The sequence below is a fragment of the Suillus fuscotomentosus genome (genome assembly GCF_016647785.1).
Source record: "Suillus fuscotomentosus strain FC203 chromosome Unknown F5891scaffold_44, whole genome shotgun sequence".
NCBI lineage: Eukaryota > Fungi > Basidiomycota > Agaricomycetes > Boletales > Suillaceae > Suillus > Suillus fuscotomentosus.
In genome coordinates, this window is record NW_024539556.1 from 23791 (window position 1) to 47507 (window position 23717).

At 47.7% G+C, this 23717-nt stretch overlaps 11 protein-coding genes across 11 annotated transcripts; 3 read left to right on the forward strand and 8 right to left on the reverse strand.

Annotated features, from left to right (window-relative positions):
• Nucleotides 1-6: 6 nt before the first annotated feature.
• F5891DRAFT_1129817 (uncharacterized protein) lies at nt 7-2103 on the reverse strand (the record flags this gene model as incomplete). The annotated part of the gene is made up of 3 exons (XM_041364444.1): nt 7-453; nt 513-1685; nt 2074-2103. The coding sequence occupies 3 exons, from the start codon at nt 2101-2103 to the stop codon at nt 7-9; spliced, it is 1650 nt and encodes a 549-aa protein (XP_041223218.1).
• A 1753-nt stretch (nt 2104-3856) lies between these two features.
• F5891DRAFT_1046829 (uncharacterized protein) lies at nt 3857-4368 on the reverse strand. Its single transcript, XM_041362319.1, is given in 3 exon segments — nt 3857-4094; nt 4141-4147; nt 4158-4368. 3 exon segments carry the CDS (start codon nt 4301-4303, stop codon nt 3936-3938), a joined length of 312 nt encoding a protein of 103 aa, XP_041223219.1. The 5' UTR covers nt 4304-4368; the 3' UTR covers nt 3857-3935.
• A 156-nt stretch (nt 4369-4524) lies between these two features.
• On the reverse strand, nt 4525-5397 carry F5891DRAFT_1279888 (uncharacterized protein; the record flags this gene model as incomplete). Its single annotated transcript, XM_041370371.1, has 3 exons — nt 5336-5397; nt 5168-5288; nt 4525-5114 (listed from the first exon to the last, which is right to left on the reverse strand). The coding sequence occupies exons 1-3, from the start codon at nt 5342-5344 to the stop codon at nt 4525-4527; spliced, it is 720 nt and encodes a 239-aa protein (XP_041223220.1). The 5' UTR covers nt 5345-5397.
• A 2528-nt stretch (nt 5398-7925) lies between these two features.
• On the forward strand, nt 7926-9166 carry F5891DRAFT_512729 (uncharacterized protein). Its single transcript, XM_041372093.1, has 6 exons — nt 7926-8256; nt 8320-8415; nt 8472-8547; nt 8598-8802; nt 8862-8945; nt 9012-9166. The coding sequence occupies exons 1-6, from the start codon at nt 8204-8206 to the stop codon at nt 9035-9037; spliced, it is 540 nt and encodes a 179-aa protein (XP_041223221.1). The 5' UTR covers nt 7926-8203; the 3' UTR covers nt 9038-9166.
• A 15-nt stretch (nt 9167-9181) lies between these two features.
• F5891DRAFT_1046848 (1-phosphatidylinositol-4,5-bisphosphate phosphodiesterase 1) lies at nt 9182-13096 on the reverse strand. The gene is made up of 11 exons (XM_041362320.1): nt 12942-13096; nt 12283-12878; nt 11844-12229; nt 11626-11796; nt 11097-11577; nt 10758-11050; nt 10538-10700; nt 10040-10486; nt 9857-9990; nt 9426-9804; nt 9182-9377 (listed from the first exon to the last, which is right to left on the reverse strand). The coding sequence occupies exons 2-11, from the start codon at nt 12728-12730 to the stop codon at nt 9295-9297; spliced, it is 2985 nt and encodes a 994-aa protein (XP_041223222.1). The 5' UTR covers nt 12731-12878; nt 12942-13096; the 3' UTR covers nt 9182-9294.
• Nucleotides 13097-13797: 701 nt separating this feature from the next.
• Nucleotides 13798-14533, reverse strand: F5891DRAFT_1129820 (uncharacterized protein; the record flags this gene model as incomplete). The annotated part of the gene is made up of 3 exons (XM_041364445.1): nt 13798-13944; nt 13997-14116; nt 14174-14533. 3 exons carry the CDS (start codon nt 14531-14533, stop codon nt 13798-13800), a joined length of 627 nt encoding a protein of 208 aa, XP_041223223.1.
• Nucleotides 14534-15009: 476 nt separating this feature from the next.
• F5891DRAFT_1046854 (translation initiation factor SUI1) lies at nt 15010-15938 on the reverse strand (the record flags this gene model as incomplete). Its single annotated transcript, XM_041362321.1, has 5 exons — nt 15806-15938; nt 15643-15750; nt 15470-15591; nt 15340-15418; nt 15010-15287 (listed from the first exon to the last, which is right to left on the reverse strand). Coding segments are annotated over exons 1-5 (629 nt in total), but the record flags the coding sequence as incomplete, so codon positions are not given.
• Nucleotides 15939-16017: 79 nt separating this feature from the next.
• On the forward strand, nt 16018-18613 carry F5891DRAFT_1046856 (P-loop containing nucleoside triphosphate hydrolase protein). The gene is made up of 9 exons (XM_041362322.1): nt 16018-16255; nt 16302-16461; nt 16512-17027; nt 17048-17166; nt 17215-17457; nt 17508-17825; nt 17873-17922; nt 17977-18189; nt 18238-18613. Exons 1-9 carry the CDS (start codon nt 16053-16055, stop codon nt 18297-18299), a joined length of 1884 nt encoding a protein of 627 aa, XP_041223225.1. The 5' UTR covers nt 16018-16052; the 3' UTR covers nt 18300-18613.
• On the reverse strand, nt 18614-19832 carry F5891DRAFT_1046857 (uncharacterized protein; the record flags this gene model as incomplete). The annotated part of the gene is made up of 4 exons (XM_041362323.1): nt 18614-19179; nt 19230-19408; nt 19467-19614; nt 19670-19832. Coding segments are annotated over 4 exons (760 nt in total), but the record flags the coding sequence as incomplete, so codon positions are not given.
• A 120-nt stretch (nt 19833-19952) lies between these two features.
• F5891DRAFT_512959 (uncharacterized protein) lies at nt 19953-21072 on the forward strand. Its single transcript, XM_041372094.1, has 4 exons — nt 19953-20131; nt 20242-20399; nt 20460-20560; nt 20631-21072. Exons 1-4 carry the CDS (start codon nt 20080-20082, stop codon nt 20872-20874), a joined length of 555 nt encoding a protein of 184 aa, XP_041223227.1. The 5' UTR covers nt 19953-20079; the 3' UTR covers nt 20875-21072.
• F5891DRAFT_1046863 (uncharacterized protein) lies at nt 20736-22460 on the reverse strand. The gene is made up of 7 exons (XM_041362324.1): nt 22413-22460; nt 22130-22362; nt 22015-22073; nt 21734-21964; nt 21509-21682; nt 21275-21458; nt 20736-21218 (listed from the first exon to the last, which is right to left on the reverse strand). Exons 1-7 carry the CDS (start codon nt 22440-22442, stop codon nt 21170-21172), a joined length of 960 nt encoding a protein of 319 aa, XP_041223228.1. The 5' UTR covers nt 22443-22460; the 3' UTR covers nt 20736-21169.
• Nucleotides 22461-23717: the final 1257 nt, after the last annotated feature.

The following is a 23717-nucleotide window of genomic DNA, read 5'->3' on the forward strand; positions in this document are numbered from 1 at the left end:
GAGACCTCATATAGGCACGAGATCAGTCAATAAACTCATGTAAAAAATGAATCCCAAAGAGGTAGACCCGGCCAAAGCCAACGCTCCGAACCAAGCAGCTTTGGTTGGGGCTAAGTTTACACCATCGAGCAAGACAATATCATAAGCATATTGGGCCCCTCTCCCCAACACACTTGAGTTGCAATAACAATTATCATAGATATCTGTAAACTGCAGCATCCCCGCCGCGATTATCCAAATTGCATTGACGATTGCCACCAACTTCCCTCCCCATCTCAAAAGGTTCGATGCTAGCTTTACGAGCCTGAGGGTGGTAGATGAGAAAGGACTCCTGGGTCTGTCCGAGTACGAAAATGCGTAGTGCGACAGGATGCTCGACATAACGAGCATAGCCCACACTACCGTTGCAAGTGCACCATAGATGAGGTAACCGAGAGATCTACAACCAAGGCCCTTGCGTGTGCCGCTAATCAGCAACAGACGCAGATAAGCTCATGTCAAATAGTGCTTACCACAGTTGGAGTTAGATACACAACTATTACCGCAGATCCAGTTGTTGCCCATTGTAAAGCTAGGGGCAGCAGCGAGGCCACAAACATGCGAAAGAACATATCTGTCGCCCAGGGGCTGCGTACCGTGTATTGAGGAAGTCTGCAATAAGCATTGACTTCGGATGCGTTGCCCTTCCTGTTGCCGGGCTCAATAAAGTTCCTCCTATTCGAGTTCATCCATGTAGTACTAATCATGACCGGTCTGTGTAATTTGGCATTGTTGGAGGCTATTCGAAAAGCATTGAAGACATCCTCCGCAGACCGAGACCATGAAATGGCCCTGGCATAGTTATAGACGGGCGGAGTCAACATTTCGTCGTTAGACGAAGAATTTTCTGTATCAGTATCAATGGATACTGCTCGCCTTTCCGAAAGATCGGAAGCCTTTATAACAACTCCATGATCGGTGGCCACAAATGCCATTGCATCCGCGTTATCCATGGCCTTACTAACGCGTGCATAATCGCACTTCGGGGACAGTTGCAGCCAACCTATGACGATTGGGATAAGCCACAACCACACCGATCCCGTCCCTTGACCGTTGGAATTGATATTGGAGGAGACGTCGGATAGTGAGCTGGCGACTGTCAGGAGGTAGGCGATAACAACCCACGCAATGGATGTGACAGATGCGATGGACCAGGTATGAGTGTAGTCGAGAAAACCGGCAATGCTCGGCCACCATTCATCATTCTGTGGCAGGACGACGAGAGAGCTCAGCAGCGAGTCTTCGTTTGTTATTCTTAGTGGACTTTGTTGAAGGCTTATGAGGATACGGACGGCGTCTTTAGTGTTAGGAAAGGATAGGTCTTCGAAGCGACGACTGATCCAGTTGGCATTGAGAATGGTGAGAATCATTGAGTAGCCAGCGAGAACCGGTGATCCAACTGTGAGGATGGCAGACATGAGATTGTCAACTCTATGTCTTGCACCGAAAGGCAGCTGAGAAATGAGCGCAAGGTAAGGTAATAGCCAGGCGCCAAACTGCTGCGATATGTTTGACCAGGTAGGATTCTGTGTTCCAGAGCCGCATTGCGAGAGACACGTCTGGTACGTAAATCCAACTGCGCTCATAATGTCCGATGATGAGACATTTCCGCCATTACCATTCACCAATCCAGATGGATCAAGGCTCTGGTTCGCATTCGACCTGAAATTGAGGAAGCAGCCGGCAATATTGATGTCGCTGGCGTATGCCCCTTCAAGAAATGGGAGCAGCAGCAAGAAAAGTCGGATCTCTGAGGGAATAGTGAGTATAAGTCATTACGGGCTATTGAACTCACTATTTGTATTGCGCATGAGCAAAGTTGACATTTGGGTGGAGCGCACTTAAGAGAGTTTTTATGTCGATTTATCGGTGCGTGTTTAATAGCCATTCAGAAGTGCCGAAGGAGGGGATAAGACTGTCCTCTTGACGATTTCCTTGCCAAGAAGCTGTTCCAGGCCCTGCATGCATATAGTTAGTTCAGCGCTTGTTCTGAAACCGTCCACCAGGAACCCGACGTTACTTGTTTCAGCTGACGTTCAGTGAAAACGCTTGATTGAAAGCCATGGGAAGTTCCCAGCACAGATAAGACGACTGTGAGTCTGAAGAATGAGCCCATTGACAACCCAAACGCCTTTAAGTGCCTGTCACATCACAATTCAGGAACTCACCTGACACCAGCGATCACTGCCTTCGAGGAACAGATTGAGAAAATTGCGCAGAGGTTGTGGATCAGTACTAGTGGCAGAAGCATTTTACTTGATAACTAACAGCGGGTGACAAGCAGCGATGCAAGACAGACCTAATTGCTAGCGAGCATTACCTCTAGAGCCCAGCTGCACAAAACGGAAGTGGGAAAAAGCACTTGCTTGCTGTGCAAACGACAGATGCGGGTTGTGCATCTTGCAAGGCCTGCAAATTATCAGCTAGAGTGTTCCAATTATCTTTCCCATACGCTTTCTGAAGACTGAGGGTCAGTAGCGCGGCCGTAAGCATACCAGCGACGTGTGACTATCTAGTACTGTGAGCTGTAGGCAGACCAGTGGAGAAAAAAGGTGCTAACTGTCAAGTGAGTCAGAGCACTGGACGTAATTCTATATTCGGTTTCTGCTGTGGCAGGGCAGTGTTCGAAGATATCCAGCGGACGCGTTATCGCAAGGTGAGTCTGGGAATACTTTATGTGGTAGTTACGCTGTCTGAAAAGAATTCGGCACATCAGTGTCATGTAGTAGTCACGGTGGTAATGGAAGCAATTGGAAGCATGCGGCTTTGCAACTGAGCGCTCATCAGAAAATGATAATGACCTTGACATACCATGGCGTGGTAACTCTGTGATGAACGAACTTGTCCCGCGCCGCAGCTCCAATCGGACACAGCAACTTGAAGAGTTTTAGCGATGCCCAGGTGCCGGTAGTAAATGCCATTCGCTTGCAGTCCAGAAGGGGATTCCGAGGCTTAATGGTACTTTGTATGCTAATTGCTTGATCTTCTAGAAGAGCATCATCAGAATTAGACGTAACTCTAAGGCAGGCCCGGGATCCGGGTGGCTGTACTTTTTTTACCAATGACTTGGAATGAAGCAATTCCATCGCGATTCGCGAGGCACTGTCATTGCGTCCAGCTGGGCATCCAATTCGTGACAGCACTCTTAACAACCTTGCCCTCGCGCTTCAACAGAGACATATCACATGTCAACGAGGATCTTAACGAGACCATCGATTTATATCATCAATGTCTTCGGTCAACCCAGAGCGCTATGTGACTCTTCAAATTTGAGTCCAGCGCTTTGCTCTCGTTTCAAGCAGACTCAGGATAATTACTCTTTGCCAAGAGTCGTTGGCAGCTCTGTCTTTACTGCACCCGGACAGGTATTTCAGCTACATGCGGCTGCAGATGGCCTATGTGTCTCGTTATCGGATTCTACGCGACCCCATTGATTTGTTGCTCGCAGTGGAGAACTTCCGACTGGCATCAAGGCATCCTACTCAAAGATTTCCGAATCGCATCATGGAGGCTATTGACTGGGCTCGTCGAGCTTGAAGCAGAGGTATATCAATATGAATCTGCCCTAGAAGCATACTAAATGTGCTTTGAGCTTTTCAACGGCCATATGATGATGCAATCATCGATCATCTCACGGCGCGAGGTTGCAGCCGCTCATTCCCAGGTGGGCGTAGCTATTTTGACGCGGTCCTGCCGCGCCTGCCGCGCCTGCCGCGGTCGTGACGCGGCGTGACGCGCATGTGACGCGGCACTAACGATCCTTGACGCGGCCACTGACGCGCCATTCCTATATTCTACATTCAACTTCCAGATCAAGTTGGATGAGTTCACGACCATTCTTTTGTTATTTTAGTTGCCTCAGAGCCATGTACAACTAGGTATGCATAAGCCAATGACTATTTTCTTTTCCTCCCTCTCTGGACCCTTCGAGCCTGTGGACCACATCGACGTTTAACGGGCGGACATTCTTCGGCCGGCAGAGAAGGAATTACAGCTTCGGATAGCTCGTCTGCAGACTCCAAAGATTTAGCATCAGAGTTATCACTGAATAAGGGGCCGCGCTGTCAATCACATAAGTTAGATATCTATCGAACGGAGCAGGTAATGTCTTCCTCACTTCAAGTTCACTCTCGCTATAATCTCTTGCAGAAACCCATCCATCAGGAATTCCGAGATACACATTCCATCGCCTGTGATGTTGGCCAGCATCCAAACCCCACTGCTGGTTGCCTGCAGGTCCTGCTTCTTCGGAATCCTCGAACATCCTTGCTTCTAGTGCGGTCAGACACTCGAGGTCGACATCAGCCACGAAGCTATTGGTAGGATAGCTTATCATGAGATCAGCCCAAGCCATCTTTCTCCGAGCTACACAATACTTCGTGTCAAGAGGACTGCGAGTATAACCAGTCACTGTCACTCACGCGAATCTCACGCCTCTTAGCTTAGTCCTGCCAAAGTTCATCCACGAGATCTCCTTGCTCAACATCACCAGGAGGTGATCGATGTGACACCGCAGTCGATGTGCTTGAGCTGACTACCACAAAGGCACGATGCATTGAGTTGTCCCATGATACCAGCCCGGCGGGTCTGCGGACGTGTGACTACCTCACAGGTAGGTTCATCGCAAGTAATGACACCCAGGCAAACACGTCTCGTCTTTTTACCTTGCGACCACACAAGTGCTGACTCTGACCCCCTCTTGTCTCCTCCTCCTGGCTGACAAGCCCAATGTTCACTAAGATTGTCAGTTCTTAATACCTCCTCCCATGTTAATAACCTTTCAAAGTCACCGTCCGGCCATGGGTCCCATAACTCATCTCCACCGCCAGATTTGGGACGTAGGGAATTGGAAGATTGATCCGGACCACGGCGTTGATTTGTTCGGGCTGCAGAGGGACTAACACTTCGGGCACGCAGGCGTGGTATAGACTTTGTGTCCGTGCAGAGTTCGAATAACTCCTGTGAGTGGTGTTTCATGTGTTGAGGGAGGGGTGGTGGATTTGGGACGGAGTGTGCAGGGTCATGTGATGGCTGAGTGGTCTGCACGGAGGCCGGAAGATAAGCTATTACATTGCCTGTTCTATTTGTCAAATCTGAGTTCACAAGGAGAATATGTCGGATGACGCACCTGAACGGTCATAGCAGGGTATGAGGTCCCCAAAACTCGGCAGCGGACCCGGCCGATCTGGATCATTTTGATTCTCTGTCTCGTTGGGATAGAAAAAGTTGAATATATGTTTGATTAATTGCTAAAAGATGATTATAACAAGTTTACTCCGTATTTTAAAGAACTCACAAAGGCCATGATACGATTCACAAAAGCGCGATAATAAGGGTTGTTTCTCGAGCCCAGAGGAGACAACGAAAGAATGCTCAGTAAAATAAATTTATTACTGCCTATGGACAATTACAGTGTACGACGTCTAATTCTGTCAGGATGAAAAGGAACACTGTTAGAATATCAATTATTATGACAGATGTAAAGTAAAATATACCTAAGTTATACGGACAGTGTGACAGTTGAAGGTGGTGAGGTTTGACGCGGCATGTGGAGGTGGTGAGGTCTGACGCGGCATGTGCTACTTGTGACGCGGCATGAATGAAGTTTGACGCGGCGTGACGCGCGGGTGACGCGGCAGTGACGAGGTTTGACGCGGCGTGACGCGCCTGTGACGCGGCATGGAGGAGGTTTGAAGCGGCACTGACGCGCATGTGACGCGGCAACTGACGCGGTATGTGCTATGGTTGACGCGGCACTGTAGTAGGCCTTGACGCGGCATAGAGTGTGGATGTTGATATTAGTACAGAGACTGCGAAGATATTTGGGAGAACTTGTCGTGGTGTGAGTAGTGCTTGACGCAGCCTAAACGAGGCTTCTGACATGCCATGGTTGGGGCTCGACGTGTTGGTGCAGGGTATAGAGAGGGGATCAAACTTGGCAGGGTGAGGTCGAAGCTTGACGCAGTGAGACAACATTTGACACTGCATCTGAAAACCAACATAGATGAACGAATTAGAGGTAATGCAACAATATAGGACTGACGCGCAAGATGCATACTAGTAGTATGAACGCAGAGGACAAGCACTGTAAATTTGGTGAGAGGTGAATACAGCACTATAGAGCCTGTACGCAGGCAGACACTCATATGTTGATCATTAACGATGATTCAAAGTGTTTGGAATGCGATATGAAGTTGTGTAAACATGATCTGTACATAGGAATTTGTTACAGTGCCGCGTCACATATGCCGCGTCAATTTCACCTGGCCCTTCCCAGGTCAGACTAACATCGACCCCGAGTCTATCTTACCACAGAACGACAAACTTGTTCTCCACGACATAGCAAAAATTTTGAACCTGAGACAGGCACGGAGGGTTTTTATTGAAGCGTGGTGAAAAGCTGGGAAATAGTGAGTGGATCAATAGCTATCTCTCTACTAGGTCGAAGTTCAAGCGCTCACCTCGTGGTCAAGTTCCTGTTGTGGTTTTCACTAAATGTGACAGGTCATCAAATCAAGTAAACGGAGAACCTGTGCCCATCCTAGCTCCCTCCAAACGCCCTGCTCCACACCCACAAAAGACAAGATACACATGAATACAACTACACAAACGTCCTCCTCCAGATCCAACCCCTCAACCTGCTGATCATACACCCGAGCCAAAGCTCGACGACGAACGATAAGCACCTAAATGAGACGGAGAGGTCATTCGCGAGACTATACACTCCCTTTGTAGAATGTCGTGTTGTCAGTTTCTCTTTGCTTCTGTACTTACACATCATTTCAAGAATCGCATCAGCCCATTATTCTGTCGTCGAAGCCCTCCGTTATTTTCACGATGCAGACACTCAGATAAATTGACGGATTGGACTTCAAGAAGTGGGATCTTTTCAAGTCAGCTCTTCCTCTCACATTCGCACGTGAATTCATCGCAACACCACAGGCTGGTCTGTCACGAACTGGTCCCTCGCAAGCTGACCCATCGCAATCCTAAATATCTTCTGATAGTCGAATTTGCATTTGATTGACGGGACTGATACTTGACTAGGACTGGTCGTCAGTCTTCTTGATTGCCTCTCGCCCTCATTTTTTATTAGAATCGGTAATACTGACATTCCAATATGCTGATCCAACTAAATTGTCTCAAGGCTTCGAGTTGCGGTCAAGGGCATTCAAACGACGCGGGACGCAATGCATGGGAACTGGCGGATTCACTTCTTCGCCAGCTATTTCTCACACTCACGCTGATCTACGCATTCGAGTACTCACGACTGGTGAAGGGACTCGCCTATCTCATCCTGATGTGACAGACTCAGGTCAGATCATCCTCTAGAATTTTGCAGCTCGGTACGTGGCTCATAAAATTCATCCTATTCACAACGCTCTATCTGACAATATCCAGGCCACATATATTTAACGTAGTACGACATCCGATACTTGATATTGGGAATGTATGAGCCCTTCTTCTCGCTCAGAACCGAACTGATACTGTTGTATAGATGTATCCATACGCACAAATGCCGCTGAGTATGTTGTCGCGTGCATCAAAAGTACGTCTATCTCGTCCCGAGTCCTCTCTGTTTTTGCAAATTGTTCTCGCTCAGACGAATCGCGAAATGAGTGGTATCACTCAGTGGCACATGATGAGTTATGTATGTTGATGCGATTCTGGGACCAGTTTGTCAGGAACGTGGCTCTCTCCTCAGAGTCTACTACGGCCATAAGCATACCTGCGCACTTAGTTCAGCGAATGTCAATGAGCCTGCTCCCCAGCATGTGCATAAGTAACTCATCGATCTTTTTTTTTCCTGTCCGATCCAAATTTAGACATGCGTGTATAGTACGTACGTAATATTTAGAAATCTCCTCACGTCAAAGGTTCTCGAATTTTGAGGGTAATATAGGCTTGCAGTCGTTGTGGTGAGTGGCGAACTCTGAATCAGTCGTCACACCGCCGAATAGCACAGTACTAGTTGTAGACTAGTGTCTGGTAAACACATGCGACTTGGCGTGCAGGCCAGTTACTTATTCAGGCGGTCACTATAATTGCCTCGTGTGTACCAAGCTTCTTGCTTCCAAGTCTGAGTCCACGCACCGGAACCTTTGTCAGAAAGCCATAATCCCAGTCTCCATTCCAACTCATCACCGCAGACTTTCAAAGCATAATGTCTTCCAATAAAGGCGGCCCAAATTCCTATAACAACGGCGCTCCTCCCAAGTGAGATCACTATAGTTTTTCCGCGGGAAGGACGCTAGAAGACTCATGGATGGGCCACACCAGATACCTCAACGATTTTAGTAAAGCCCTTGCGAGCGAGGTTCGCATCTTGCTAGCAGAGGTAGGAAAGCTTAGGGATGAGCGCAGGCAGCTTCAATTGTACGCATTCACCCTTTATCCGGCCAATGTGCGTAGCTGACTGCCAACGCGAACAGCGAAATTGCCGAGCTTATGGCCGTTAAATCCAAACATGGCGCAGGAGGTGAATATTCGCCTGATTGGAGGCCACCAGTGAGTACTATAGGATCTTGAGGCATCACCAAGCTCTGATGTAATCGTAGCCTCAAGACCCGCCTCCACCTCCACCTCCCGCAGCTTCCCCACCTCCAGAAGAAGGCTTAAGTGGCCCCGCCCGTCCAGCCTGGAGAGTCGTCCATAAACCAACAAAACGAGAAAGGCCAGCTCCCAAGAGTCTTCCTGCTCCGGCTCCCGTTCCTGCGATTGAACCTCCAAAGCCAAATCTGCCTGCATGGGCCCAATGGAGGCGTATGTGTTATGCTCCTTCTGATTGACACGTCATAATTAGAATGATCTCCATGTTTTAGCAAATCCTGCACACACACCAGCACCGATGCCTGCACCTGTTTCCCCCAGGCCTGTGACGCCGGCTGCACGTCCCGGTCTTTTCGGTTCGTCAATGTGTCCCACGTAATGCGCGATTAGTTTTATTAACCTTTCGTCGTCTTCCATTCCAGGTCCACCAACTCCCCCACCGAAGTAGAAGAAATCGAACAATTATAGATTTCATGCATCTATATCAACCGATGTTTATATCCTTCATCTACTGTCATGCCGTTTCGTCATCTCAAGTACTTATCTCTGAATTGAATGATGTCCATTGGAGTGTGCACGCAATTTATTTATATATCTTGGTTACCACACAATTAATGATCTAAGTGTCTATTCCTGCTGCGTGATATATTTCACTTGTGAACGAAAACATAAAGGTGTCGTTGCACAATGAAGTTAGATGTGATGTTAGTTGATAGCACACATTACAAAAAGAGTAGAAAATAGATACTGGGAAAGTTGCGTATCGTGCAGGGGGAGATGCCGGTAGCCTGCAGATGATGTTAATAGAGTCGCGCCACAGTCCTGAAAATACTAACCCATCGCCAAACTTCCAAGGCTGACACAATACACAGCAATCGGCTCTTCATCGTTGTCGCCATCCCTGCGCACCGCGAAGCGCACAAAGATCAAATCAAACATGTCACCGACACAATCGAAAGGAAGGCTCAGTACTTCCTGCCAAACAGGGTTAAAGCCATTATTCTTGACTGAATTGGTGCGTCTGGACAGCAGTCGACCAGTGGAGCCAGTTGAGGAGGGTGAAGGGGTTGTAGAAGAGGAGGATGAGTGATACGAAGCATGAGGCCAGTCGGGAACGTGGATGGAAACTTCGACGTATGGGTCTACCGTAGACTTATCCATGATCTCGTGCCCGAGAGAGTCTTTCGGACGGGGTAGCTGTTGAGCAGAGATGACCTATGAAAGCATAAGAGTTGATCGCATCAAGTACAACGAGGAAAATACATACTACTATGTCAAGCGAATGTTGAGTATGCCGAGATAGCAACTCCTTGTCATGTATACGGAGGGCCAAGGGCTTCAAGACGTAGCCCGCTCGTCCGTTGCGCTGGAACATGGCATGGTTGATCATGTAACCTAGATCTAGACGCAAGTCAGCATCAATTGACAATAGTCAGTCTGGGAAATGTACCAAATGTCTGCCAGTTGATGGCCACGAGCTGCGCGCCAGCAGCCCAATAGCGATGAGGTAAGTAGTTAGACGAGTTCACCCTCAAACCTTTTGGATATATTCGAACCAGATGGGTCCTATTGTGCTTGATAAGATCCACCATTCCTTGCTTCATCACCTTGTTGGCTGTTTTCTCAGAGAGAGAAAACATGTGTTCCGGTGCGTAGTGCTCTTTCTTGTTAATACCTCGGCACTTCACACCAACAGTGTATACAAGGAGGCTCGCAACAGCGAACGACATCTTAACTTTGCTGACGTCACGTAATTCCGGTCGAGCAGGGGGCTCAGAGGTCGCCATAGAAGTCACAGTCGGCACAGCAAGAGCAGCTACGCCAGACAAGTTGCGGGAATGTCCACTTCGAACACGATCGAATAGACTGCGGGCCTTCTTCAATTCGTCCTTTACCTCTATCTCATCCATGAGCCACGAAAAAAGTAAACTTGCTGTGCGTATCTCACCGTTGATAGCATCCCTTTCAAGGACCCTTAGCGTTATCCGTTCGTCCCTGATGTCTTGAACGACATCTGAGTCTGTGGATGTTTCGGTAGAAGAGGATTCCGTGTCGATGGTAACTTCTTTCGTACGAATAGATTCGTTTTCTGAGACATAGAGGTTCTTTGCCTAGAGGTTGCAATACTGTAAACACGAGACTCCACCCATATGAAAAACATAATACACCTTCAACAGTACCTTCCCTTTCAAATGCTCCGGACTTGGAAGAACCTCTAACGTCGGGCGTCCTTCCACAGGTGCACTGATAAGCGCATCTTGGAATACATCGCGCATGACCTCCACCATCATCTCCTGTTGCAGCACCGAACAGTGGATTTCGGCAGATATGATGACGGGGTATGGAGACGTGACGAAAGCGTACTTTGCGATGGCTTCGCACACTTCTCTCACCGGAACTTTGGAAGTAAATGTCTTTCCATGAAATATCATCGGCTCACTGTCGCCATCGTAGACGTCAACTGTAGTGAAATAAGTCAAAGAAACCTCAGAAAATATTGCACTTACTCTCGACGCTACGACAGCTGTGAAGAAGAGCCCGGATGTAGCCTTCGATTGTACTAGAACCAACGAGTTGGTGACCGATAAGATATGTGTTGTGCGAGGAAGATATAAGATACTCCGAAAGTGGATGCGTCATGTCATGACATACTTTGCCTTGTCGCTCTATGAAAGCTGAATTGTCCGAAGACAAAAGAAACGAGGTAAACCCATCAAGTGACATGACCGGTCTAGGTGACTGAGAAGATGCAGAAAGTTTGTGACTTATGTAGTCCAGCGACACGTCGATAGGAGCTGTGAGGGATTGTGATAACACAGTATCGGATGGGGGAGAAGTAGACAATGGAGGTGAAAGCAATCTTGCGGGCGGAGATGCGGGTCCTTCAAGCGAGGATGGAGAGTGTGGCGGGCTGATGTCCGGTGAACCATCTGATTTCTGGGCGTAATGCGTGAACAGTTCTAAGAGTTCAGGGCGGGACAGCGTAGACTAAATGATATTCAGTTTCGCAAGGCTGGATCAAATCGAAGAACATGCCTTCTGAGTATCACGCAAGAAATGCTCAAAGACGCTAAAATCAAATTGCCCGTCATTGCTGTAGCATAGTTTCCGATACAACAGGGTGATATCTGGGCGTGCCTTGAGCAGTTTGACGAAGCGCTGGAAGTCAGAAAAGTTAAGAAAACTCTGACACTTCGTGTCTGCTTGCTACGCAGTTGTGAGCTTTTCGTGTGAGAAAAATGAGTTTTCTCCACCTTGAATAGTCGCTTTAGTTCCTCTGTCGAAGTGTTGACATTTAGGCGTCTGCAGAGCTTCTCCACCTCATCAAAGCGCAGCTTCTGGTCGCTCGACTCATCCGATGCCGTCCAGTACTGCTTCTCCCAGATCGCACGTCTAATCTCTTCATTCCCAAGGCCTGTCATCAGTTCTTGGCGTATTGCATAAAGCTTCCTCAGTGTGATGTGCCACATGCAGAATACATCCTTAGTCGAGGAGATCAAATGGAGAGTTTTATAAGCGCCATTGAGAATGTAGATGATGGTAATCCATCTGTCCTCGTAATCCTGCGCGAGTTGGAACTGTTGGCGATAATAACGGGCGTCGGATGAGAAGCGAAGCTCCTTGATATTCTCGATTGGGACTGTAATAATTCAGTTCAACAGCCCAGAGGATAGCGTTGGTCAAAGTACGTACTGATCCGCAGTTTCTTGGATTGCCATATGATCTGACCTTGATCAGGATCGAGTTTAAACACATAACTTCTCTGCTTTCCAGGAGAGATTTTTGTCATCTTTACTCCTTCTCTTAGCAGTAGAGGAACAGTTCCGTCGGCCATGGATGACTTTTCAGCAATGCGTCGTGTGGGTGGTGCGATGTCAGAGATTGTTGTACCTAGTAAATTGGGCACAACAAGCGTCGTCGCCGTCGGTTGCTCTTCCGATGAAGCGACTGCGCTAGGCGTAGTCGTCATGCTTATTGGAGGAGGACATGAATCAGAATGATCATCCTTCCTATTACGGCGAGCATCTTGACTCCTCGATCGAATAGACTTGACCATCGGAGCCGTTTTCGCCTTGAGAAAACTTATCATGGAATCTCTTAGCCTCCCGTTCCCATCATCCGAGTTCGCGTGTGATGCCATTCCCCTGTCTGGAGACGGGTCCGGTGCAATAATTTGGAGTGCTTCCTGCGCAGCTAGCGTGGGTATACCAGTACTTGTCAACAAGCCTTTGGCACGTTGCAGAATGTGTCTCGAAGTTGGTATCTGTTTTTCTATAGCAGGTGTGGGTCTATTATGATCGCCCATGGTCGTCTAAGGTCAGGGAGTTATTTGACGAGAATTTGGCACCCACGTTCGTTGTGCATGTGTGATATATCTAGCAGAGTTGTAATGAAAATTACTTGGCGGTCCGAGCCGAAGGTGCTGTGTACTGCCTATTGATGGTAGTGCTCATTGACAATTCTAAAAGTTCGTGTTTAGGCAAGTTACGACTCTAGTGACTGCCAGTGATTAATCGATTATTGATTACCCGACGCTTCCAAGTTGCTCCTTGTTTGGAACTGTACGCTAGTGACTAGCCTGATGGGCCTTTCGGTTATCGACTTCCATCATTCAACGTGTCCAACATTCTGAATTCAACGTTATTTCATGCCCCGTGCACACGGACGAAGACAAGATTATGGGGATATCTTACACAACTTTACATTTGCATGTTCCGGCCAGTACATTCAAGTTGGCTGTATGCATCAGAAAATGTTATTTTTGGTCGGTATGCAGACCTTACGAAACATTCTAAGCCCTCAATTGATCAAGTCCATTTGAAACGCTTCGAAAGCGAAACCCCAAAACCTTGCAAGCTAAGCGCACTTTGGCCGATAGACTTTGCTGTGAACCGAAGTGTGCTTCGTTCCATTTCGCGAAGTAGGTGCACAGGAAACACGACGAAGGTACAAATGTAATCTATACAAAGCTATACAAGTTATAATTGGTTAGTTCAGGTCCCGTGGTTGGTTGAATATGTACAGTTGTGAGTAAGTGTGGGGCATCATAAGGAGACAATCTATGATAAAGTAAAAGTAAGAGACGAAATATCTAGGGCTACATGTATGTGAGTATAAGCGAGTATGAGTGTTACTTATGCTGTGTTAGGTGTGAGTTGAGAGAAGACACATGCGGCGATGACCAACGAATCAAATCCACGACTCTGCTTAACGAAAGTCGACGATGACCTCAGCCAACCATACATCATCGTGGACGTTCCAAAGCGCCGAAAGCATGAGGCGATTAAAACCAATTCCACCATTTCCGAAGCGCCAACTGGCGCCGTGCTGTGCAGGGGAGTAACCTTGCAGTTCCTGTGGAAATGCTGTGAGTGTGAACACGACTGAAACTGTAGAAAAGACAAACCTCGATGAAGCGCGCGAATGCACGTGCAACTTGGACGGCGAGTGGCCCTCGGGTGAGAGGACCAGCTGGAGTATGGATGTCAAGGGGGTAAGTGCGATCAAGATGCTCATATCCCGGCCACTAAAGTGAAGAAGGAGATGAGGCAACGTAATTAATGCATGATATGGGTTGATTTACCAAGATCTTGAGATTGACTCTGCGAAAGCCAAAAGATCCGCTCATTTGAGCACCGACGCCATCATTCGCACCGACGAGCATACGTTCCAATGCACCTCCCGAACGAGCCAGCAGCTCACACATGGGAACGCCAAGACCATGCGAGGGAGCCCCATAAAGGTCAAACGTGACAGCAGGACAAGGAGGGGAACGACGAGATGTTGGCGCCTTCGATGATGGCGCCTGAGGCAGGCGTCGGTGGGTGGGCGGCAAAGCTTGAGCGAAGGGAGGTTGATACGCGGAGCATGCACCAGCAAGGGCAGTGTATGATGAGTGAACGCTACTGGGGACAGGGGGATGAAGAGGGTTTATGTACGCCATCGTAGAAAGTTATGCGTATACAGGAAAAGAGAGATTATCGGGATGAGTACTTGGTGATGACAAGACATGTAAAACTGACCTTGGATTTATACTATCGTATGTCAAAGAGCGAAAAAAACACATATGGGTGGCTCGAGCCAAAACCATGAAAGGTACGTAGTCAAAGCGATTGCTGCAGATTGTGTGTAAACCAAAATAAGTGTATCTTTGTGGAAGTTGCCTTACGAATGATCTTTTGTGCGGCATTTTGTCGGTGAACTCTTTGATGCGAGTTCTTTCATAAGTGTCCGCTTTGAAGATAGCGCCTGCTATAGCTTTAACTTTTGAGCATGGTTTGTGACATGAGAAGGATAAAGCTTTAACATGAGGCAGTCTTCGGAGAGACTGCCTCGTCTTCTGTGAATTCCCACAGTGGTTACTATGATACTTACACCCTCGATAAGATCACAATCGCGTTAGCTAGGACAAAGCATACGATCTAGAGTTGGAATGGATACATCAATCACTACTGCAATACAGGACTTCAGCCGATACAATTATTCACCAGCTTTCTTCTTCTTCTCTTCAACGATCACAACGTTGTCCGCAGGCACACCCTTCAATGGACCAGCTCCGTTTTCAATAAGCTCCATGACGTCGTCTGATACATCTCCTTGCACTACGATCTCATCCTGTCCCTGGGCGTTCTTGGTGACGGATGCCCCAGTAGCAAACTTCTGAGCAAGGAATTTAGCAGCTTTTTTCAACTCAATGTCTACATGTAATTTGTTTCATTTGATGGATTGCCCACAAAGCGGTAAACATACCAAATGCCTCAAGGCCGTGGATAGCTGTAACGTGTTTCCGCTTGTTACGCTCGATGCGCTTAATTGACACTTGCGACGCCTGTATGGACTTGAGTGATGAATCTATGATCCAGGTAACTCGAGGACGTACCATCTTTTTCTTAAGCGCAGCATCCGCCTTTGCCTCAGCCTTTGCTTCCTTTTTTGCAGTGTCCTTCTCGAGTTTTGCCTGCGCCTCCAAACTGAGGGTACCAATCTTTGACTGGAGAGCCTCTTCAAGATCATCGCGATTAGCAAAAACTAGTTCTGTGATACAATGCTTACCATCTGAGTAGTATTTATCAAAAAGCTGAGAGTGTGCTCCTTGGAGCCATTCCTTGCATCTCGTCAAGCTAGAGCCAAATTCACAGTATTCGGGAGGAAATGTACAGACTGAGAAATTAACGTACATCAGTAATACGGGTCAAAAAAGGAAAATCGTGTTTACTTTGGCAATACAGGATCTCTAACGGACGGACAGCCTGAGGCTCTTGTTGGTCTGAGGAAGACATGATATCGGTAGATACGTGACTTATAGGCCCATCATTCGTCATATCAAGGGGGCAAGGACTCCAGAAGGCGTTTTATTATGTAATAATTCAAATAATCATTTATCAAATCATAGATCATAAATCTTTGAACTCCGAACTTGATCTTTGCGAGAAATTGATTTTGCATCGTGCACATCATTCGCAATGCCTCCCTCAGCGTCAAAGCAGAAGAGGCTCGCAGAAAAGGCCGCAAAGCAATCTGCAAAGCAAAATGGCACAACTTCGACGTCTACACCTAATGACTCTGTGCCAGGCAGCATGTCCCATACCCCACTCACCAGTATTTCTGCCGCCAACAGCACGGATGATCTGACATCCATGGCCAAGCTCCAGATCGCCACCGATAGGTGCGTATCATGTCCACTATGATGAAGTATTCTGATCCGGCTATAGGAGTGCAGCGGGAGTCCTTGTGTCAGATGCGAAAGGCAGAGATATTAAAATCGATTCCTATACGTTATCATTCCATGGTCGTCTGCTCATCGAGGGTGCAGAAATTTCCCTCAACTACGGGCAACGCTATGGTTTATTGGGTGAGAATGGGTCTGGAAAGGTATAGTCTCATATTCCCGCTGTATCTTACCATCTTACACATTCCCTCAGTCTACGTTCCTCCAATCCATCGCAGAGCGTGACATTGAAATTCCACCACACATTGACATCTACCTCGTCCGTGGCGAGGCAGAGCCGTCCGATGTTAATGCCGTTGAATTTATCGTGGCTTCCGCTCGCGAGAAGGTCGCTAAACTCGAAAAGCGCATCGAAGATCTCAGCATCGCAGATGATGTTGATGACGCCGCACTGGAAGCCGCGTACGAGGAACTCGAGGAGATGGATCCAAATACATTTGAGACCAAGGCTGGCAGTATCCTCCATGGTCTCGGCTTCAGCCAGGCTATGATGGCCCGTCCCACAAAAGATATGAGTGGAGGTTGGCGTATGCGCGTTGCCCTTGCGCGTGCACTCTTTGTTAAGCCACATCTACTCCTCCTTGATGAGCCGACGAATCATTTGGATCTCGGCGCTGTTGTTTGGCTTGAAGCATATTTATCAACATACAACCATATTCTCGTTATCACCTCGCATTCGCAAGACTTCATGGACTCGGTCTGTACTAACGTCATGGATTTGACGATAAGAAGAAGCTCGTCTACTACACCGGTAACTACACCACCTACGTACGCACCAAACAGGAGAACGAGGTGAATCAGATGAAGGCATACCACAAGCAGCAAGAAGAAATAGCCCACATCAAAAAGTGCGTTCATTTATTCCTCGTAGTTCCTCATTAACTGAACGCTGCCAGATTCATCGCTTCCGCTGGTACATATGCCAACCTCGTCAAGCAGGCCAAGTCGAAACAAAAAATTATCGACAAGATGGAGGCAGCAGGACTCATTGAAAAAGTCGAGACACCTCGGCCACTGCACTTCCACTTCGAGGATATCCGCAAACTCCCTCCTCCCATCATTGCATTCGACGAAGTCGCCTTCTCATACTCGGGCAAGCCTGAAGATTACTTGTACAAAAAATTGTCATTCGGTATAGAGTGCGTCTTTTCTTCATATCTCAAGTCTTGTCCCGCTCACTCGTATGTAGTATGGATTCTCGTGTAGCCATCCTCGGTGCAAACGGTGCTGGAAAATCGACACTTCTCAACCTCATCACTGGTGTCCTACAGCCCTCTCAAGGCACTGTTTCCAAGCATGCTGCGCTCAAACTTGCCAAGTACAGCCAACACAGCGCGGACCAGCTACCATACAACAAAAGTCCGATCGAGTACTTCCAATCGCTCTTCTCCCAAAAATACCCCGAGAAGGACTTTATGGCGTGGAGGCAGCAACTCGGCCGTTTCGGCCTGAGCGGTGCGCACCAAACGAGCGTCATCAGCAATTTGTCGGACGGGTTGAGAAACCGGTAAGCAGTCTAATATGGATGGCGATGTCTGACTCACAGACGTTCAGAGTGGTCTTCGCGCAGCTCGCAATGGAACATCCTCATATCTTACTCCTTGGTTTGTTCTTTTTTCGCTCGTTTTCTGACAATTCACTGATCAGCGATGAGACAGATGAGCCTACGAACCATTTGGATATGGATTCCATCGATGCGCTCGCGCGTGCAATCAAGGACTTTGAAGGTGGCGTGGTGATCGTGTCACACGACTTCCGTTTGATTAGTCAAGTTGCTGAGGAGCTTTGGGAAGTCGCTGATAAGACAATTCGCAATTTAACGAAGGAGGATATTAGTATCGTCGACTACAAGAAGAACCTTGTGAAGCACAGTACGATTTCAAACTCTCTCGTCCAATCGTATGCTAATTATCATGTAGGCGAGGCCCAATTGGAAAAGGCCAAGCTCATCAGCAAGACCACCACTAAAGGGAAGACGTAGCGACCCAGTCACGTTTCATGTGTACATCTAAGTATATGTACACACCGTACACTGCGCCCCTTAGATGGGCCACACACATATCTCGCCATTGTAGACACGCCTTTTTTCATTCGATTGTTGCACAACTAGCTGGATCTTACATCTATGTGTTTGTCATGTCCAAGACCACGTTTTCGCTTTTAGATGTCTTATTGATGATGATCCCTGTCAGGCCTTAGGCTTACGAAGAGAACTCACGTTTAATGTAGTAGTCAATGTTTAAACGTTCAGCAACGACGAGATTGTTTGATGTCTGCAGTCGAATGGTATGAACACCCGTACCAATAAGTATGGTATTGACTCTGGGACTAGCCACAGAGCCGGGAGTAAGAGATATGGCAGTAAGCTAACCGAGAGTACCAAGTAAATGAGCGAGAGCGTACAAGCAAGCGTGAGCATATAGCAAGTGAATAACAGCCTGGAGAAAACAAGCGGGAGCATACAACAACCAAGCGAGAGCATCTAGCGAATGAGACAAGAAATGATGATCGAGCGAATGGCGCATCTCTATATGCGCAAACATGTCTTCAAATAAAATACATATTAGTTGTTAACGAACTAGACTACGCAATTAACCGAGACGAGCCGCGGAGCGGTATGCACTTGTATATAGTTGGGTGTGGGTTGGGTGGTTTTGGGGGCGTGTGTCCCTCTTGAGATAAGCGATTCGTTGTGCAACGATGGGGTTTTCTCCAACAGTATGATGTAGTACAACGACATGAATACATCCGCACTCTACTCCATCCGTGAACACTTCGAACAGTTTGGTTAACGGCTTCAACTCCACACCTTGGTCTTTGATTGCGTCGAGTAAGTGTAGGTCGTTCAAATTAACCTTGACCTTCCAATGATCAGATCGTCAGCATTAGACCTCTGGCATCGATCACTCACCTGCCATAGCTCGAAAGCGTCAGCAGCAATACAGTCAAATTGTGGCTTCTGCGCGTCCTTGATAAGCTTTTGGAGGGCGCTGACACTCTCTGTCGATGCAATCTTGATTTCAAATACACGGCGAAGATTATCACCTGAGAGAATGTAGTTGAGTTTGAGGTGGAGCGGCCCAGAAGACACTAAGTCAGACTGCAATCAGTAAGGAGGAAAAGGTGGCAATGTCGAAAGACAACTCACCGGTAGGTGTGGGCCGGATAATGATATGCACATGCTTACGCTGAGTAGTATTGTCGAGCATTTCAGCCACAGGTAATAGGTATTTCTTTGTGTCAAGTGTAAAACTGTCAAGGTCTTGCTCGACCGTCTTGTTGACAGGCAAGTCGACCTTCCAAAATATCAGATTTTTTTCAACACCCAATCGTAGGAATCAGATCACTTACCTGCCATAGCGTCAGACCGTCAGCGGCAACATGTTCAAATTGTGGCTTCATCACGCCCTTGATAACCTTTCGGAGGGCGCTGACACTCTCTGTCTGTGCAGTCTTGATCTCAAATACACGGCGAGGATCATCGCCCAAGACAATGCAGTTGAGTTTGTACATTTTACATTGAGATCAGGAGTAATAGCGTATCGAGGACAAAAAGCCAAGCAGCCGCACCACGTGACCGCGGTGCAATAGGCATCACTTGGGCATCACCAAGTTCTCGCTCGGAACATCCTTAGTTTTCTCCCCCTGGCTCGAAAACATATATTCCATCATCAATCTGAATAACTGGACCCGGAGTTTGTGAATGAAAGAATCGCTGATGCCACCAAAGGTGTGACAGGCATGAAAATTCTTAGCAACTGATGGCCTGTAGGGTCTGCGGTTTAGTATGTACAACAATCATGTTGTACACCGGTGGGTCATCCAAAACTATTACATCAGGAAAATAGCGGAGTCCTTATTTGCACTTTTGCAACTTGATCCATCTTTCTCCTCTCCTATACATATGGCTACGGCACCCTCAGTTCAGCGACCAAGATTCAATCCTTCAAATTCATCAGGTGTCAGTGATGTCCACCGGCTTCATCACGACGTACCGTCGCTGTGCAATTCAAATTCCAATCCTTTGCACTTCAGATTCCAGTCGTTGGTTAGCTGTCCTGCAGATGTCCCGCTTGAATTGGTGCGCAGTCTACAGGCTATCTGCCAGTTCTAGCTTGGTTGATCTGATTTACTCCAACAGTTCGAGGCGGCTGTTTCGCAATTGACTCATCACCTAGAATACAATTCGACATTGATCTTGCGCTCAGACACCATCTCAGACTCCGATACCACCATCCCAACGTACGTCTGCTCTATGTCTGGAGGGATACTACCCTGTACGCAATGTTCACCGCAAGCTGCTACCGCGTAGGCCAGGTAGAGACTCAGGACTAGAGCAGCACTGTACGCTTTACGCCTTTGAAACTGGTGAATTTGCGGGCCTTCCGTCCACGCTGGTCCTTACACCACTTGTACCCAAAGGAGAGCCTGCCCTACTATCATCCTACGGTGTCGCATCTTGCTTTCCGGTTCATCCCTTCCAGCATCACCACAACTTCAGATTCAGCTTCTGCACAATCGGCACTGCGCATTATGTAAACGGGGACTTCATATAAGTATGGTGTGGCCTGAGTAACTAATCACGAGACATCAAATGTTACGCTGAAGATTTTCACGGCGATCCATCAGTGACAAGGACCATTAGGAGAAAACAGTTGCTTCGGTACAACAGTAATATAACAGACTTGAATCCAATTCTTGTTGCAACTTGCGAGTCAAACTACTACTAACTAACCGATGCTACAGTAAAATGAATTCGAAAGGGGTGTGATGGACCAAAACGAGGTCAACTGTGACTACCTACTGCGATAATGGTGATGATGCTACAGCTAAAAACCAAGCAAAAAGTCCTCAAGGTTTGTTAGATCCTTGAAACGAACAGGTTACGATGCAGAGTGCACTGTTTGCATTGCATCACCTGGTGTACGACGAGACATTTCTCGCGACTGGACTCACTCTTTCTTCTCAGGCGCCATGTCGACAATCGGCGCGGTTGATTCCACCCCCTCCATAGGAGTACGTTGCGGAGATACCGTTGGGTTCATATCCGCATTGACAGGTGGCGATGGCGTGCGTTGAAGTCTCAATTTCTTTGTTCTGGCGGAAGGATTGAGAAAGCCACACTTCGGGCATACGTATTCTGACAAATGCATCAGCATGTCGAAGTGAACAGGTTTTGAGCAATCTCACGGGTGTCCTCCCAGACGCTCTCTTTAACGAGCCCGTTGTGTGAGAAGCACTTCTGGCAAATCAATGCGTAGCGTGAGGCAGCCACGTTCATTGATGATTCCTCATCACCCAGAATGGCATCAGCGAGTTTGTCATACCATCGCTTACGAATTGGCTGAATTGGCTGTGGCGTTGCTGCAAGATGTCTCAGAGTGTCAAACTATCCGCAGACGCGCAATCACGTACGCGAAAGCTGTAGAGGTAGATTCCTTTGTTGGACGACAGGTGTTTGTAGATGTGCCAGTGATGTTGCGGACAGTGGCGTATGGAGCTGTGAAGGAGGCTGCGGACGGCGTATCGGGGTGCCGGGGTCAGCGTATTTCTCAAGCAGGCTTCGTGTTGAGTCATAATTGGTCTTTTTCTTAATTTCTTCAACTTTGGCTCGCTGTTTTTGAGTGACAACTCTGAGGGTTTTCTCTGCCGCACTCTCATTGAATGATGAAAGAATTTGTTTCTGAAGAACTCACCTTCGCGTCCGCCTTTCCAAGAATACCATATCTGCATCATCCTCCGTATAAATAATATTCTAGGGTGACACATGAATGTGGTGGGAATAAATTGAAACTGCATGATAGCACGTACATTACAGGTCCCACTAGGACTGCCACTTTCGCTAGCAGGGAGTCATGCCACGCTGTAGGAAGTATACGCGTATACCACAAGTATACAAATGATATCCATAGAGAGAGCGTTCCGAGCGTGAACTGGAGTGTCGTCCGCCGCTCACGGAGTCGGATCTCTGCCAGACGTGTCTGTCGTCGTGCAACATCTGCTGCAAGTGCAGAGAGGACTTCCTCATAGTTCTCTGGCCCACCCTAGTAGAAAAAATTAGCGCAGAACCACAGAAAAGGACTAATGAGCTTACCTTTGAGAACCAGCGGGTTACAAGGGACATGACGGGTCAGTGGAAGAAGCAAAGTAATACTATAACACGTCAGTTGGACAAATCGGGCTCATTATGAAACACGCCCAGCACAGCCACATCATCCACGGTGCCCGACGCCGAGCTACATTTGGTTTTGCTCCGCATCGGACGTCTAGTGCGAGCGCTATACAGCAGAGCGCAATGGCTGCCAGGTACCTTACTCAATTTCTTGGAGGAATTTCCACTTTTTACATGCCGCACATGCCAAGCCCGATTTCATTAACAGACGACATCATCAACAAAACGAAGTTCTCGGTTGTTCAGTAAGGCCACTATCAAGATCCGCTCTTAGCGCTCAAGGAGGTGGTTTCTGCTGCTAATGCAGACGTAAATGACGATGACCCGGAGGCGATAGCGTCCCTTATGCACGAAAGTGGAACGCGATGGTTCAAAGCGCGACCGAAGGACGGCTTACCATTTCCTTTAAAACCGGCGGACCTTCAGGATGACATGGTGGCAGCCAGGTGCAGGGTACGAGATGAGCTTATGAAGTAAGGGGTCCTTGCAGACGAGACTAGGCATGTGGCGGACGAGTGGTGTAGCAACTGGAACTTCGATTCTGTCGCCATTTTCCTATCAGTTCATCAATTTTCATTTGGGGTCAATGCGTCGTACATCTCAGAAGCGCCCTTCAGACACGTTCACTAGCAGACCTTTACCAGAGGCAGGCACTTCTCAATTCGTTGCTTGTCTATGTCCAATGCGTTTAGTAATTTTTGTAACATGAACTGGTTTTTGTTGACCCTGGTGCCTATCCACTGAATGCGAACAAGCGAGCCCGCTTCGACAAAATTCTTTTCGTTCGACTCGTTCCTTCCACATCTTGTTAGGACCACTCAGACCTACTCTCTGCGACACAAATTTGACACCGACGACTTTACTTGCTTCCAGTTGCAAGAATCGACCTGCACCTTGGACCAATATGTCAACGCCCAAATGAGCCAATAGCTACAAAGAGTCTCCTGGTTGCCCAATAGAAACTTGGATCGGATGCAAAGGCCGAGCAGTTTCCCGCAACTAGCACATCTCAATTCTCCTTCATCATTCCGAAAAGTCACCTGGCCCTCGTTATTGTTTTCTGCTTCGTGCTTCCCAGGCACTCGTACATTTCCATTCATTTTTCAAGTTTCGCAGGTTCCATGCCTTGCGTCTAATATTCTTGCATGTAAGTACATTCTTACGGTGCTCTCGTTATTATATACGTCAAAGAGAGCACCATGAGAATTGTACTTCGTACAATCTTCT

Excerpts from the sequence above, each read along its gene's own strand:
- F5891DRAFT_1046829 (XM_041362319.1), bottom strand. The coding sequence starts at position 4,303 with ATGTTCGAGGATTCCGAAGAAGCAGGACCTGCAGGCAACCAGCAGTGG.
- F5891DRAFT_512729 (XM_041372093.1), top strand. The coding sequence starts at position 8,204 with ATGTCTTCCAATAAAGGCGGCCCAAATTCCTATAACAACGGCGCTCCT. Across the intron at positions 8,416-8,471 it reads GAGCGCAGGCAGCTTCAATT|CGAAATTGCCGAGCTTATGG; the intron begins GTACGCATTCAC and ends CAACGCGAACAG. Across the intron at positions 8,946-9,011 it reads TGCACGTCCCGGTCTTTTCG|GTCCACCAACTCCCCCACCG; the intron begins GTTCGTCAATGT and ends CTTCCATTCCAG.
- F5891DRAFT_1046848 (XM_041362320.1), bottom strand. The coding sequence starts at position 12,730 with ATGGCATCACACGCGAACTCGGATGATGGGAACGGGAGGCTAAGAGAT. Across the intron at positions 11,051-11,096 it reads CAGCTGTCGTAGCGTCGAGA|TTGACGTCTACGATGGCGAC; the intron begins GTAAGTGCAATA and ends ATTTCACTACAG. Across the intron at positions 10,701-10,757 it reads AAGGGAAGGTACTGTTGAAG|GCAAAGAACCTCTATGTCTC; the intron begins GTGTATTATGTT and ends TGCAACCTCTAG.
- F5891DRAFT_1046856 (XM_041362322.1), top strand. The coding sequence starts at position 16,053 with ATGCCTCCCTCAGCGTCAAAGCAGAAGAGGCTCGCAGAAAAGGCCGCA. Across the intron at positions 16,256-16,301 it reads CTCCAGATCGCCACCGATAG|GAGTGCAGCGGGAGTCCTTG; the intron begins GTGCGTATCATG and ends ATCCGGCTATAG. Across the intron at positions 17,458-17,507 it reads AAATTGTCATTCGGTATAGA|TATGGATTCTCGTGTAGCCA; the intron begins GTGCGTCTTTTC and ends ACTCGTATGTAG.
- F5891DRAFT_512959 (XM_041372094.1), top strand. The coding sequence starts at position 20,080 with ATGGCCTGTAGGGTCTGCGGTTTAGTATGTACAACAATCATGTTGTAC. Across the intron at positions 20,400-20,459 it reads CAGATGTCCCGCTTGAATTG|TTCGAGGCGGCTGTTTCGCA; the intron begins GTGCGCAGTCTA and ends TTACTCCAACAG. Across the intron at positions 20,561-20,630 it reads TCCGATACCACCATCCCAAC|GCCAGGTAGAGACTCAGGAC; the intron begins GTACGTCTGCTC and ends GCTACCGCGTAG.
- F5891DRAFT_1046863 (XM_041362324.1), bottom strand. The coding sequence starts at position 22,442 with ATGTCCCTTGTAACCCGCTGGTTCTCAAAG. Across the intron at positions 22,074-22,129 it reads GTCCTAGTGGGACCTGTAAT|AATATTATTTATACGGAGGA; the intron begins GTACGTGCTATC and ends GTGTCACCCTAG. Across the intron at positions 21,459-21,508 it reads GAGCGTCTGGGAGGACACCC|AATACGTATGCCCGAAGTGT; the intron begins GTGAGATTGCTC and ends TGCATTTGTCAG.